This window comes from Oncorhynchus mykiss, chromosome 12 (genome assembly GCF_057628025.1).
Source record: "Oncorhynchus mykiss isolate SJ-2025 chromosome 12, ASM5762802v1, whole genome shotgun sequence".
Taxonomy (NCBI): Eukaryota; Metazoa; Chordata; class Actinopteri; order Salmoniformes; family Salmonidae; genus Oncorhynchus; species Oncorhynchus mykiss.
The window spans coordinates 645,613-661,291 of record NC_143033.1 but is presented as its reverse complement, the minus strand read 5'-3'; the positions used below and the strand labels follow the sequence as shown (position 1 = coordinate 661,291).

At 50.2% G+C, this 15,679-nt stretch overlaps 2 protein-coding genes across 11 annotated transcripts in view; one reads left to right on the top strand and one right to left on the bottom strand.

The window, feature by feature from the left end:
- Window positions 1-13,854, top strand: part of katnal2 (katanin p60 subunit A like 2) — a 41,595-nt gene extending 27,741 nt beyond the window's left edge. For all 5 annotated transcript variants that reach the window (XR_016484789.1, XR_016484788.1, XR_016484787.1 and 2 more), the window contains 3 exons: window positions 1,470-1,632; window positions 1,945-2,047; window positions 11,030-13,854. Coding sequence is in view for 2 of the 5 variants with exons in the window: in XM_090191416.1 (XP_090047542.1) it covers window positions 1,470-1,632; window positions 1,945-2,047; window positions 11,030-11,169 (406 nt within the window). In the remaining 3 variants the exon portion in view is untranslated. The remainder of the gene's footprint in view (window positions 1-1,469; window positions 1,633-1,944; window positions 2,048-11,029) is intronic.
- Window positions 13,853-15,679, bottom strand: part of hdhd2 (haloacid dehalogenase like hydrolase domain containing 2) — a 32,071-nt gene continuing 30,244 nt past the window's right edge. For all 6 annotated transcript variants that reach the window (XM_090191433.1, XM_090191432.1, XM_021622529.3 and 3 more), the window contains one exon: window positions 13,853-15,609. Coding sequence is in view for 3 of the 6 variants with exons in the window: in XM_021622529.3 (XP_021478204.1) it covers window positions 15,506-15,609 (104 nt within the window). In the remaining 3 variants the exon portion in view is untranslated. The remainder of the gene's footprint in view (window positions 15,610-15,679) is intronic.

The following is a 15,679-nucleotide window of genomic DNA, read 5'->3' as shown; positions in this document are numbered from 1 at the left end:
TATCTGAAAAGTTATTTTAGGAAATTAGAACTTTGTAATCGGAATATTTTTCCTTGGTGCCCCGACTTCCTAGTATTTACGGTTACATGATTAATCAGTCTAATCGCGTAATAACTAATTACAGAGAATCTTTGATAAAAAACTATAAGTCTTCAGTTAGTAAAGACACGACACTGGTAAGTCCTGGAATCCTCTAACCTGCCCTGTTAAGACCTGGCGTATGTCCTGGCAGCATCTAACCTGCCCTGGTAAGTCCTGGCATCCTCTAACCTGCCCTGGTAAGTCCTGGCATCCTCTAACCTGCCCTGGTAAGACCTGGCATTTTTCCTGACAGCCTCTAACCTACCCTGGTAAGTCCTGGCAGCCTCTAACCTGCCCTGGTGAGACCTGGCGTATGTCCTGGCAGCCTCTAACCTGCCCTGGTAAGACTTGGCAGTCTCTAACCTGGCCTGGTAAGACCTGTCAGTCTCTAACCTGCCCTGGTAAGTCCTGGCAGCCTCTAACCTGCCCTGTTAAGACCTGGCGTATGTCCTGGCAGCCTCTAACCTGCCCTGGTAAGACCTGGCAGTCTCTAACCTGCCCTGGTGAGACCTGGCGTTTGTCCTGGCAGCATCTAACCTGCCCTGTTAAGACCTGGCTTATGTCCTGGCAGCCTTTAACCTAACCTGGTAAGACCTGGCAGTCTCTAACCTGCCCTGGTAAGACCTGGCGTATGTCCTGGCATCCTCTAACCTGCCCTGGTAAGACCTGGCGTATGTCCTGGCAGCCTCTAACCTGCCCTGGTAAGACCTGGCACCCTCTAACCTGCCCTAGTTAGACCTGGCATATGTCCTGGCAGCCTCTAACCTGCCCTGGTAAGACCTGGCAGCCTCTAACCTGCCCTGGTAAGACCTGACGTATGTCCTGGCAGCATCTAACCTGCCCTGGTAAAACCTGGCGTATGTCCTGGCAGCCTCTAACCTGCCCTGGTAAGACCTGGCGTATGTCCTGGCAGCCTCTAACCTGCCCTGGTGAGACCTGGCGTATGTCCTGGCAGCCTCTAACCTGCCCTGGTAGGACCTGGCGTATGTCCTGGCATCCTCTAACCTGCCCTGGTAAGACCTGGCGTATGCCCTGGTAAGACCTGGCGTATGTCCTGGCAGCCTCTAACCTGCCCTGGTGAGGCCTGGCGTATGTCCTGGCAGCCTCTAACCTGCCCTGGTGAGACCTGGCGTATGTCCTGGCGTATGTCCTGGCAGCCTCTAACCTGCCCTGGTAAGACCTGGCGTATGTCCTGGCAGCCTCTAACCTGCACTGGTAAGCTCAGAAGAACTGGAACCGTATTTATCAAGCTGCTCAGGGTGTTGACTATATCTCTACCTGCTCCTAGATCAAGGTTCAACACCTACAGGGTCAGGAGGGTTACAGGTATGACAGGTGGTCTCAGTAACAGAAGAGGTTTCTCCCTCTGTCTCTCTTCGTCTTCTCAGGGAGCTGGATCATGCCATGCTGAGACGTCTGGAGAAAAGGATTATGGTTGGCCTTCCCTCTGGCAATGCCCGACAGGCCATGGTCTCTCATTGGCTGCCTCCACTCAGCTGCACTGGAGGGGTGGAGCTACGCACCGAGCTGGCCTATGAGATGATTGCACAGGTAGGGGGGAGGAACAGTGGGATCTCACATCTCTGTTGACCAAAAGATTGACTACTAAAAAGCTGTTCTTGCCATAATATGGACTTAGCTTGTTTGGTAAAAGACCATCTTCTGTACACCACCCCTACCTTGTCACAACACAACTGATTGGCTCAAACGCATTAAGAACTTCTAACAAGGCACACCTGTTAATTGAAATTGTATAGTAGTTAAGTAATAGATGTTATCTTGTATACAAGATAGGTTAGCTAGTTGTAGTAGTAATAGATGTTGTTGTCTTGATATATTAATACTAATATCTATATATTCTAGGCGACGGAAGGATACTCTGGGTCTGATATCAGGCTGGTGTGTAAAGAAGCAGCCATGAGACCAGTCAGGAAGATATTTGATGCTCTAGAGAGCCACCAGCAGGGTAAGGAAACAGCCGTGAGACCAGTCAGGAAGATATTTGATGCTCTAGAGAGCCACCAGCAGGGTAAGGAAACAGCCGTGAGACCAGTCAGGAAGATATTTGATGCTCTAGAGAGCCACCAATAGGGTAAGGAAACAGCCGTGAGACCAGTCAGGAAGATATTTGATGCTCTGCAGAGCCACCAGCAGGGTAAGGAAACAGCCGTGAGACCAGTCAGGAAGATATTTGATGCTCTGCAGAGCCACCAGCAGGGTAAGGAAACAGCCGTGAGACCAGTCAGGAAGATATTTGATGCTCTAGAGAGCCACCAGCAGGGTAAGGAAACAGCCGTGAGACCAGTCAGGAAGATATTTGATGCTCTGCAGAGCCACCAGCAGGGTAAGGAAACAGCCGTGAGACCAGTCAGGAAGATATGATGCTCTGCAGAGCCACCAGCAGGGTAAGGAAACAGCCGTGAGACCAGTCAGGAAGATATATGATGCTCTGCAGAGCCACCAGCAGGGTAAGGAAACAGCCGTGAGACCAGTCAGGAAGATATTTTATGCTCTGCAGAGCCACCAGCAGGGTAAGGAAACAGCCGTGAGACCAGTCAGGAAGATATTTGATGCTCTGCAGAGCCACCAGCAGGGTAAGGAAACAGCCGTGAGACCAGTCAGGAAGATATTTGATGCTCTGCAGAGCCACCAGCAGGGTAAGGAAACAGCCGTGAGACCAGTCAGGAAGATATTTGATGCTCTAGAGAGCCACCAGCAGGGTAAGGAAACAGCCCTGAGACCAGTCAGGAAGATATTTGATGCTCTGCAGAGCCACCAGCAGGGTAAGGAAACAGCCGTGAGACCAGTCAGGAAGATATTTGATGCTCTGCAGAGCCACCAGCAGGGTAAGGAAACAGCCGTGAGACCAGTCAGGAAGATATTTTATGCTCTGCAGAGCCACCAGCAGGGTAAGGAAACAGCCGTGAGACCAGTCAGGAAGATATTTGATGCTCTGCAGAGCCACCAGCAGGGTAAGGAAACAGCCGTGAGACCAGTCAGGAAGATATTTGATGCTCTGCAAAGCCACCAGCAGGGTAAGGAAACAGCCGTGAGACCAGTCAGGAAGATATTTGATGCTCTGCAGAGCCACCAGCAGGGTAAGGAAACAGCCGTGAGACCAGTCAGGAAGATATATGATGCTCTGCAGAGCCACCAGCAGGGTAAGGAAACAGCCGTGAGACCAGTCAGGAAGATATTTGATGCTCTAGAGAGCCACCAGCAGGGTAAGGAAACAGCCGTGAGACCAGTCAGGAAGATATTTGATGCTCTGCAGAGCCACCAGCAGGGTAAGGAAACAGCCGTGAGACCAGTCAGGAAGATATTTGATGCTCTGCAGAGCCACCAGCAGGGTAAGGAAACAGCCGTGAGACCAGTCAGGAAGATATATGATGCTCTGCAGAGCCACCAGCAGGGTAAGGAAACAGCCGTGAGACCAGTCAGGAAGATATTTTATGCTTTGCAGAGCCACCAGCAGGGTAAGGAAACAGCCGTGAGACCAGTCAGGAAGATATTTGATGCTCTGCAGAGCCACCAGCAGGGTAAGGAAACAGCCGTGACACCAGTCAGGAAGATATTTGATGCTCTGCAGAGCCACCAGCAGGGTAAGGAAACAGCCGTGAGACCAGTCAGGAAGATATTTGATGCTCTGCAGAGCCACCAGCAGGGTAAGGAAACAGCCGTGAGACCAGTCAGGAAGATATATGATGCTCTGCAGAGCCACCAGCAGGGTAAGGAAACAGCCGTGAGACCAGTCAGGAAGATATTTTATGCTCTGCAGAGCCACCAGCAGGGTAAGGAAACAGCCGTGAGACCAGTCAGGAAGATATTTGATGCTCTGCAGAGCCACCAGCAGGGTAAGGAAACAGCCGTGAGACCAGTCAGGAAGATATTTGATGCTCTAGAGAGCCACCAGCAGGGTAAGGAAACAGCCGTGAGACCAGTCAGGAAGATATTTGATGCTCTAGAGAGCCACCAGCTGGGTAAGGAAACAGCCGTGAGACCAGTCAGGGAGATATTTGATGCTCTGCAGAGCCACCAGCAGGGTAAGGAAACAGCCGTGAGACCAGTCAGGAAGATATATGATGCTCTGCAGAGCCACCAGCAGGGTAAGGAAACAGCCGTGAGACCAGTCAGGAAGATATTTGATGCTCTGCAGAGCCACCAGCAGGGTAAGGAAACAGCCGTGAGACCAGTCAGGAATATATTTTATGCTCTGCAGAGCCACCAGCAGGGTAAGGAACCAGCCGTGAGACCAGTCAGGAAGATATTTGATGCTCTAGAGAGCCACCAGCAGGGTAAGGAAACAGCCCTGAGACCAGTCAGGAAGATATTTGATGCTCTGCAGAGCCACCAGCAGGGTAAGGAAACAGCCGTGAGACCAGTCAGGAAGATATTTGATGCTCTGCAGAGCCACCAGCAGGGTAAGGAAACAGCCGTGAGACCAGTCAGGAAGATATTTGATGCTCTAGAGAGCCACCAGCAGGGTAAGGAAACAGCCGTGAGACCAGTCAGGAAGATATTTGATGCTCTAGAGAGCCACCAGCTGGGTAAGGAAACAGCCGTGAGACCAGTCAGGAAGATATTTGATGCTCTGCAGAGCCACCAGCAGGGTAAGGAAACAGCCGTGAGACCAGTCAGGAAGATATATGATGCTCTGCAGAGCCACCAGCAGGGTAAGGAAACAGCCGTGAGACCAGTCAGGAAGATATTTGATGCTCTGCAGAGCCACCAGCAGGGTAAGGAAACAGCCGTGAGACCAGTCAGGAAGATATTTTATGCTCTGCAGAGCCACCAGCAGGGTAAGGAACCAGCCGTGAGACCAGTCAGGAAGATATTTGATGCTCTAGAGAGCCACCAGCAGGGTAAGGAAACAGCCCTGAGACCAGTCAGGAAGATATTTGATGCTCTGCAGAGCCACCAGCAGGGTAAGGAAACAGCCGTGAGACCAGTCAGGAAGATATTTGATGCTCTGCAGAGCCACCAGCAGGGTAAGGAAACAGCCGTGAGACCAGTCAGGAAGATATTTGATGCTCTGCAGAGCCACCAGCAGGGTAAGGAAACAGCCGTGAGACCAGTCAGGAAGATATTTGATGCTCTGCAGAGCCACCAGCAGGGTAAGGAAACAGCCGTGAGACCAGTCAGGAAGATATTTGATGCTCTGCAGAGCCACCAGCAGGGTAAGGAAACAGCCGTGAGACCAGTCAGGAAGATATATGATGCTCTGCAGAGCCACCAGCAGGGTAAGGAAACAGCCGTGAGACCAGTCAGGAAGATATATGATGCTCTGCAGAGCCACCAGCAGGGTAAGGAAACAGCCGTGAGACCAGTCAGGAAGATATTTGATGCTCTGCAGAGCCACCAGCAGGGTAAGGAAACAGCCGTGAGACCAGTCAGGAAGATATTTGATGCTCTAGAGAGCCACCAGCAGGGTAAGGAAACAGCCGTGAGACCAGTCAGGAAGATATTTGATGCTCTGCAGAGCCACCAGGAGGGTAAGGAAACAGCCGTGAGACCAGTCAGGAAGATATATGATGCTCTGCAGAGCCACCAGCAGGGTAAGGAAACAGCCGTGAGACCAGTCAGGAAGATATTTTATGCTCTGCAGAGCCACCAGCAGGGTAAGGAAACAGCCGTGAGACCAGTCAGGAAGATATTTGATGCTCTGCAGAGCCACCAGCAGGGTAAGGAAACAGCCGTGAGACCAGTCAGGAAGATATTTGATGCTCTGCAGAGCCACCAGCAGGGTAAGGAAACAGCCGTGAGACCAGTCAGGAAGATATTTGATGCTCTGCAGAGCCACCAGCAGGGTATGGAAACAGCCGTGAGACCAGTCAGGAAGATATTTGATGCTCTGCAGAGCCACCAGCAGGGTAAGGAAACAGCCGTGAGACCAGTCAGGAAGATATTTTATGCTCTGCAGAGCCACCAGCAGGGTAAGGAAACAGCCGTGAGACCAGTCAGGAAGATATTTGATGCTCTGCAGAGCCACCAGCAGGGTAAGGAAACAGCCGTGAGACCAGTCAGGAAGATATTTGATGCTCTAGAGAGCCACCAGCAGGGTAAGGAAACAGCCGTGAGACCAGTCAGGAAGATATTTGATGCTCTGCAGAGCCACCAGCAGGGTAAGGAAACAGCCGTGAGACCAGTCAGGAAGATATTTGATGCTCTGCAGAGCCACCAGCAGGGTAAGGAAACAGCCGTGAGACCAGTCAGGAAGATATTTGATGCTCTGCAGAGCCACCAGCAGGGTAAGGAAACAGCCGTGAGACCAGTCAGGAAGATATTTGATGCTCTGCAGAGCCACCAGCAGGGTAAGGAAACAGCCGTGAGACCAGTCAGGAAGATATATGATGCTCTGCAGAGCCACCAGCAGGGTAAGGAAACAGCCGTGAGACCAGTCAGGAAGATATTTTATGCTCTGCAGAGCCACCAGCAGGGTAAGGAAACAGCCGTGAGACCAGTCAGGAAGATATTTGATGCTCTGCAGAGCCACCAGCAGGGTAAGGAAACAGCCGTGAGACCAGTCAGGAAGATATTTGATGCTCTAGAGAGCCACCAGCAGGGTAAGGAAACAGCCGTGAGACCAGTCAGGAAGATATTTGATGCTCTAGAGTGCCACCAGCTGGGTAAGGAAACAGCCGTGAGACCAGTCAGGAAGATATATGATGCTCTGCAGAGCCACCAGCAGGGTAAGGAAACAGCCGTGAGACCAGTCAGGAAGATATTTTATGCTCTGCAGAGCCACCAGCAGGGTAAGGAACCAGCCGTGAGACCAGTCAGGAAGATATTTGATGCTCTAGAGAGCCACCAGCAGGGTAAGGAAACAGCCCTGAGACCAGTCAGGAAGATATTTGATGCTCTGCAGAGCCACCAGCAGGGTAAGGAAACAGCCGTGAGACCAGTCAGGAAGATATTTGATGCTCTGCAGAGCCACCAGCAGGGTAAGGAAACAGCCGTGAGACCAGTCAGGAAGATATTTGATGCTCTGCAGAGCCACCAGCAGGGTAAGGAAACAGCCGTGAGACCAGTCAGGAAGATATTTGATGCTCTGCAGAGCCACCAGCAGGGTAAGGAAACAGCCGTGAGACCAGTCAGGAAGATATTTGATGCTCTGCAGAGCCACCAGCAGGGTAAGGAAACAGCCGTGAGACCAGTCAGGAAGATATATGATGCTCTGCAGAGCCACCAGCAGGGTAAGGAAACAGCCGTGAGACCAGTCAGGAAGATATTCGATGCTCTGCAGAGCCACCAGCAGGGTAAGGAAACAGCCGTGAGACCAGGCAGGAAGATATTTGATGCTCTAGAGAGCCACCAGCAGGGTAAGGAAACAGCCGTGAGACCAGTCAGGAAGATATTTGATGCTCTGCAGAGCCACCAGCAGGGTAAGGAAACAGCCGTGAGACCAGTCAGGAAGATATTTGATGCTCTGCAGAGCCACCAGCAGGGTAAGGAAACAGCCGTGAGACCAGTCAGGAAGATATATGATGCTCTGCAGAGCCACCTGCAGGGTAAGGAAACAGCCGTGAGACCAGTCAGGAAGATATTTTATGCTCTGCAGAGCCACCAGCAGGGTAAGGAAACAGCCGTGAGACCAGTCAGGAAGATATTTGATGCTCTGCAGAGCCACCAGCAGGGTAAGGAAACAGCCGTGAGACCAGTCAGGAAGATATTTGATGCTCTGCAGAGCCACCAGCAGGGTAAGGAAACAGCCGTGAGACCAGTCAGGAAGATATTTGATGCTCTGCAGAGCCACCAGCAGGGTAAGGAAACAGCCGTGAGACCAGTCAGGAAGATATTTGATGCTCTGCAGAGCCACCAGCAGGGTAAGGAAACAGCCGTGAGACCAGTCAGGAAGATATATGATGCTCTGCAGAGCCACCAGCAGGGTAAGGAAACAGCCGTGAGACCAGTCAGGAAGATATTTGATGCTCTGCAGAGCCACCAGCAGGGTAAGGAAACAGCCGTGAGACCAGTCAGGAAGATATTTTATGCTCTGCAGAGCCACCAGCAGGGTAAGGAAACAGCCGTGAGACCAGTCAGGAAGATATTTGATGCTCTGCAGAGCCACCAGCAGGGTAAGGAAACAGCCGTGAGACCAGTCAGGAAGATATTTGATGCTCTGCAGAGCCACCAGCAGGGTAAGGAAACAGCCGTGAGACCAGTCAGGAAGATATTTGATGCTCTAGAGAGCCACCAGCAGGGTAAGGAAACAGCCGTGAGACCAGTCAGGAAGATATTTGATGCTCTAGAGAGCCACCAGCAGGGTAAGGAAACAGCCGTGAGACCAGTCAGGAAGATATTTGATGCTCTGCAGAGCCACCAGCAGGGTAAGGAAACAGCCGTGAGACCAGTCAGGAAGATATTTGATGCTCTGCAGAGCCACCAGCAGGGTAAGGAAACAGCCGTGAGACCAGTCAGGAAGATATTTGATGCTCTAGAGAGCCACCAGCAGGGTAAGGAAACAGCCGTGAGACCAGTCAGGAAGATATTTGATGCTCTGCAGAGCCACCAGGAGGGTAAGGAAACAGCCGTGAGACCAGTCAGGAAGATATATGATGCTCTGCAGAGCCACCAGCAGGGTAAGGAAACAGCCGTGAGACCAGTCAGGAAGATATTTTATGCTCTGCAGAGCCACCAGCAGGGTAAGGAAACAGCCGTGAGACCAGTCAGGAAGATATTTGATGCTCTGCAGAGCCACCAGCAGGGTCAGGAAACAGCCGTGAGACCAGTCAGGAAGATATTTGATGCTCTGCAGAGCCACCAGCAGGGTAAGGAAACAGCCGTGAGACCAGTCAGGAAGATATTTGATGCTCTGCAGAGCCACCAGCAGGGTAAGGAAACAGCCGTGAGACCAGTCAGGAAGATATTTGATGCTCTGCAGAGCCACCAGCAGGGTAAGGAAACAGCCGTGAGACCAGTCAGGAAGATATTTGATGCTCTGCAGAGCCACCAGCAGGGTAAGGAAACAGCCGTGAGACCAGTCAGGAAGATATTTGATGCTCTAGAGAGCCACCAGCAGGGTAAGGAAACAGCCGTGAGACCAGTCAGGAAGATATTTGATGCTCTGCAGAGCCACCAGCAGGGTAAGGAAACAGCCGTGAGACCAGTCAGGAAGATATTTGATGCTCTGCAGAGCCACCAGCAGGGTAAGGAAACAGCCGTTAGACCAGTCAGGAAGATATTTGATGCTCTGCAGAGCCACCAGCAGGGTAAGGAAACAGCCGTGAGACCAGTCAGGAAGATATTTGATGCTCTGCAGAGCCACCAGCAGGGTAAGGAAACAGCCGTGAGACCAGTCAGGAAGATATATGATGCTCTGCAGAGCCACCAGCAGGGTAAGGAAACAGCCGTGAGACCAGTCAGGAAGATATTTGATGCTCTGCAGAGCCACCAGCAGGGTAAGGAAACAGCCGTGAGACCAGTCAGGAAGATATTTGATGCTCTGCAGAGCCACCAGCAGGGTAAGGAAACAGCCGTGAGACCAGTCAGGAAGATATTTGATGCTCTGCAGAGCCACCAGCAGGGTAAGGAAACAGCCGTGAGACCAGTCAGGAAGATATTTGATGCTCTGCAGAGCCACCAGCAGGGTAAGGAAACAGCCGTGAGACCAGTCAGGAAGATATTTTATGCTCTGCAGAGCCACCAGCAGGGTAAGGAAACAGCCGTGAGACCAGTCAGGAAGATATATGATGCTCTGCAGAGCCACCAGCAGGGTAAGGAAACAGCCGTGAGACCAGTCAGGAAGATATTTTATGCTCTGCAGAGCCACCAGCAGGGTAAGGAAACAGCCGTGAGACCAGTCAGGAAGATATTTGATGCTCTGCAGAGCCACCAGCAGGGTAAGGAAACAGCCGTGAGACCAGTCAGGAAGATATTTGATGCTCTAGAGAGCCACCAGCAGGGTAAGGAAACAGCCGTGAGACCAGTCAGGAAGATATTTGATGCTCTAGAGAGCCACCAGCAGGGTAAGGAAACAGCCGTGAGACCAGTCAGGAAGATATTTGATGCTCTGCAGAGCCACCAGCAGGGTAAGGAAACAGCCGTGAGACCAGTCAGGAAGATATATGATGCTCTGCAGAGCCACCAGCAGGGTAAGGAAACAGCCGTGAGACCAGTCAGGAAGATATTTGATGCTCTGCAGAGCCACCAGCAGGGTAAGGAAACAGCCGTGAGACCAGTCAGGAAGATATTTGATGCTCTAGAGAGCCACCAGCAGGGTAAGGAAACAGCCGTGAGACCAGTCAGGAAGATATTTGATGCTCTGCAGAGCCACCAGGAGGGTAAGGAAACAGCCGTGAGACCAGTCAGGAAGATATATGATGCTCTGCAGAGCCACCAGCAGGGTAAGGAAACAGCCGTGAGACCAGTCAGGAAGATATTTTATGCTCTGCAGAGCCACCAGCAGGGTAAGGAAACAGCCGTGAGACCAGTCAGGAAGATATTTGATGCTCTGCAGAGCCACCAGCAGGGTAAGGAAACAGCCGTGAGACCAGTCAGGAAGATATTTGATGCTCTGCAGAGCCACCAGCAGGGTAAGGAAACAGCCGTGAGACCAGTCAGGAAGATATTTGATGCTCTGCAGAGCCACCAGCAGGGTAAGGAAACAGCCGTGAGACCAGTCAGGAAGATATTTTATGCTCTGCAGAGCCACCAGCAGGGTAAGGAAACAGCCGTGAGACCAGTCAGGAAGATATTTGATGCTCTGCAGAGCCACCAGCAGGGTAAGGAAACAGCCGTGAGACCAGTCAGGAAGATATTTTATGCTCTGCAGAGCCACCAGCAGGGTTACATTGTAATATTTACTCAAAAAAAATGGAGGATCTCGTTTTTCAGTAGCACTTGGCTGTGTGCGATTAGCATGTAGAATCATCTGGAAATTAGTAGAAAATGACGGCCGTGGTGATAGGACGGCTATCCGTTATTAATAATACCACTCCTCCCCTTACAGGGAGCTGCAACATGCCTGTCATTCACCTGGAAACTGTGACAACAGACGACTTCCTGGAGGTGATCGCTCACACCAAACCCTCGGCCAGGAACCTTATAGACAAATACACCGCCTGGGAGACTGAGTACGAGTCTGTGTGACACACTCAACATAGCAATATACAGTGCCTTCAGAAAGTATTCAGACCCCTTGACTTTTTCCACATTTTGTTATTTTACAATCTTAATTTAAAATGTATTCCAAAAATATTTTTTTTAACTTTACATGTTACCCCTTTTTCTCCCCAATTTCGTGGTATCCAATTGTTTAGTAGCTACTATCTTTTCTCTGGTACAACTCCCATACGGGCTCGGGAGAGACGAAGGTTGAAAGTCATGTGTCCTCCGATACACAACCCAACCAAGCCGCACTAACCCTAACCCTAACCCTAACACAGCGGGGCATCCAACCCAGAAGCCAGCCACACCAATGTGTCGGAGGAAACTTCATGCACCTGGCAACCTTGGTTAGCGTGCACTGCGCCCGGCCCGCCACAGGAGTCGCTGGTGTGCGATGAGACAAGGATATCCCTACCGGCTAAGCCCTCCCTAACCCGGACGACGCTGGGCCAATTGTGCGTCGACCCCATGGACCTACCGGGTGCGGCCGGTTGCGACAGAGCCTGGACGCGAACCCAGAGTCTCTGGTGGCACAGCTGGCGCTGTAGTACAGCGCCCTTAACCACTGCGCCACCCGGGAGGCCCTTAAAAGATAAAATAAAATGAAATATTTTAAAAAACTAATCTACCAACAATAACCCTTAATGACGAAGCGAAAACAGTTAAAAAAATAAATCAACAGAAATATCTTAATTACATAAGTATTCAGACCCTTTGCTATGAGGCTCGAAATTGTGCTCAGGGACATCCTGTTTTCGTTGATCATCCTTGAGATGTTTCTACAACTTGATTTGAGTCCGTCTGTGATAAATTCAATTGATTGGACATGATTTGGAAAGACACACACCTGTCTATATGAGGTCCCACAGTTGACAGTGCATGTCAGAGCAAAAACCAAGCTATGACGTCTAAGGAATTGTCCGTAGAGCTCTGAGACAGGATTGTGTCAAGAAACAGATCTGGGAAGTGTACCAAAAAATGTCTGCAGCATTGAAGATCCCCAAGAACACAGCGCCCTCCATCAGTCTTAAATGGAAGAAGTTTGGAACCACCAAGACTCTTCCTAGAGCTGGCCTCCCAGCCAAACTGAGAAATCCATGGAGAAGGGCCTTGGTCAGGGAGGTGACCAAGATCCCGATGGTCACTCTGACAGACATCCATAGTTCTTCTGTGGAGATGGGACAACCTTCCAGAAGGACAACCATCTCTGCAGCACTCTACCAATTAGGGCTTTATGGTAGAGTTGCCACTCCACAGTAAAAGGCACATGACAGCCCACTTGGAATTTGCCAAAAGGCACCTAGACTCTCAGACCATGAGAAACAAGATTCTCTGGTCTTATGAAACCAAGATTGAACTCTTTAGCCTGAATGCCAAGTGTCAAGTCTGGAGGAAACCTGACACCATCTCTACGGTGAAGCATGGTGGTAGCATGAGGGTATGTTTTTCAGTGGCAGGGACTGGGAGACTAGTCAGGATTGAGAGAAATATGAACGGAGCAAAGTACAGAAAGATCATTGACGAAAACCTGGTCCAGAGCACTCAGGATCTCAGACTGGGGTGGAGGTTCACCTTCCAACAGGACTACGACCCTAATCGCACAGCCAAGACAATCAGGAGTGGCTTCAGGACAAGTCTCTGAATGTCCTTGAGTGGTCCAGCCAGAGCCCGTACTCTAACATCTCTGGAGAGACCTGAAAATAGCTGTGCAGTGACACTCCCCATCCAACCTGACAGAGCTTGAGAGGATCTGCAGAGAAGAATGGAAGAAACTCCCCAAATACAGGTGTGCCAAGCTTGTAGCGTCATACCCAAGAAGACTCAAGGCTGTAATCGCTGCCAAAGGTGTTTCAACAAAGTACTGATCTAAAAAAACAGTTTTTGCTTTGTCATTATTGGGTATTGTGTGTAGATTGATATGGGATTTTTAAAAATTCTAATTTAGAATAAGGCAGTAACGTGACAAAATGTGGAAAAGGTCAAGGGGTCTGAATACTTTCCGAATGCACTGTACATATCTGTAGCAATGAGCATCATTAGCAATGCAATGTAATAGGTCAGTGTGTCTGTACATAGGGCTTGTCTGAGACAGATCCTAGGTCAGTGTGTCTGTACATAGGGCTTGTCTGAGACAGATCCTAGGTCAGTGTGTCTGTACATAGGGCTTGTCTGAGACAGAACCTAGGTCAGTGTGTCTGTACATAGGGCTTGTCTGAGACAGATCCTAGGTCAGTGTGTCTGTACATAGGGTTTGTCAGACAGATCCTAGGTCAGTGTGTCTGTACATAGGGTTTGTCTGAGACAGAACCTAGGTCAGTGTGTCTGTACATAGGGCTTGTCTGAGACAGAACCTAGGTCAGTGTGTCTGTACATAGGGCTTGTCTGAGACAGAACCTAGGTCAGTGTGTCTGTACATAGGGCTTGTCTGAGACAGAACCCAGTGTGTCTGTACATAGGGTTTGTCTGAGACAGAACCCAGTGTGTCTGTACATAGGGCTTGTCTGAGACAGAACCCAGTGTGTCTGTACATAGGGCTTGTCTGAGACAGAACCTTTGGTAAAAACGGTTTATGTAACTTCACTGAAGAAATGGAAGGTTGCTGACCTGTGTTTTATTCAGCTGAATGGATTCTCTATGTTCAATTAAAGACAATATGAGTCATTGGTAGTACTAGTCATGATCACTTTTTTTATAAACATGATTACACACAAGACATTTTTCAGAAACGTGCCATTTTAAACACTCTTCACAAGTGCAAAGGTTTGATGCAGTCTTGTTATCCCAGTATCTATTCATCAACACAGAACCCTAACACTACCTACTCATCAACACAGAAACCTAACACTACCTATTCATCAACACAGAAATCTAACACTACCTATTCATCAACACAGCACCTTAACCCTAACCTCAGTTAGATGAGGAACACAGCAGCCATAGTTAGATGGCGTGTGAGATGTTAGAGGTGTTACAGTCTGGTGTGGGACTAGAGGAGGTGTTAGTCTGGTGTGGGACTAGAGGTGTTACAGTCTGGTGTTGGACTAGAGGCGGTGTTAGTCTGGTGTGGGACCAGAGGTGTTACAGTCTGGTGTGGGACTAGAGGAGGTGTTACAGTCTGGTGTGAGAGTAGAGGAGGTGTTTGTCTGGTGTGGGACTAGAGGAGGTGTTTGTCTGGTGTGGGACTAGAGGAGGTGTTTGTCTGGTGTGGGACTAGAGGAGGTGTTTGTCTGGTGTGGGACTAGAGGAGGTGTTTGTCTGGTGTGGGACTAGAGGAGGTGTTACAGTCTGGTGTGGGACTAGAGGAGGTGTTACAGTCTGGTGTGGGACTAGAGGAGGTGTTTGTCTGGTGTGGGACTAGAGGAGGTGTTTGTCTGGTGTGGGACTAGAGGAGGTGTTTGTCTGGTGTGGGACTAGAGGAGGTGTTAGTCTGGTGTGGGACTAGAGGAGGTGTTAGTCTGGTGTGGGACTAGAGGAGGTGTTAGTCTGGTGTGGGACTAGAGGAGGTGTTAGTCTGGTGTGGGACTAGAGGAGGTGTTAGTCTGGTGTGGGACTAGAGGAGGTGTTAGTCTGGTGTGGGACTAGAGGAGGTGTTACAGTCTGGTGTGGGACTAGAGGAGATGTTAGTCTGGTGTGGGACTAGAGGTGTTACAGTCTGGTGTGGGACTAGAGGTGTTACAGTCTGGTGTGGGACTAGAGGAGGTGTTTGTCTGGTGTGGGACTAGAGGAGGTGTTAGTCTGGTGTGGGACTAGAGGAGGTGTTACAGTCTGGTGTGGGACTAGAGGAGGTGTTACAGTCTGGTGTGGGACTAGAGGAGGTGTTACAGTCTGGTGTGGGACTAGAGGAGGTGTTACGGTCTGGTGTGGGACTAGAGGAGGTGTTAGTCTGGTGTGGGACTAGAGGAGGTGTTACAGTCTGGTGTGGGACTAGAGGAGATGTTAGTCTGGTGTGGGACTAGAGGTGTTACAGTCTGGTGTGGGACTAGAGGAGGTGTTAGTCTGGTGTGGGACTAGAGGAGGTGTTAGTCTGGTGTGGGACTAGAGGAGGTGTTACGGTCTGGTGTGGGACTAGAGGAGGTGTTACGGTCTGGTGTGGGACTAGAGGAGGTGTTAGTCTGGTGTGGGACTAGAGGAGATGTTAGTCTGGTGTGGGACTAGAGGTGTTACAGTCTGGTGTGGGACTAGAGGAGGTGTTAGTCTGGTGTGGGACTAGAGGAGGTGTTAGTCTGGTGTGGGACTAGAGGTGTTAGAGTCTGGTGTGGGACTGCAACATGATGAGATATACCCATGTCTAAATGATCTAATAGTGAGAGAATCATAGTTAAAGGATGTGTTGGAGGATGTGGTCCACAGCTTGAGTGAAACTGTCACAGGTCAGGTATGGTGGAGGATTAATTTTACCCTCATCTCCCACTCTGTATTTACCTATAGAAGACAACATGCTATGAATCAATATAAATAATTGGCATTAGCTGCTTTTAGAATGCTTTTAAAG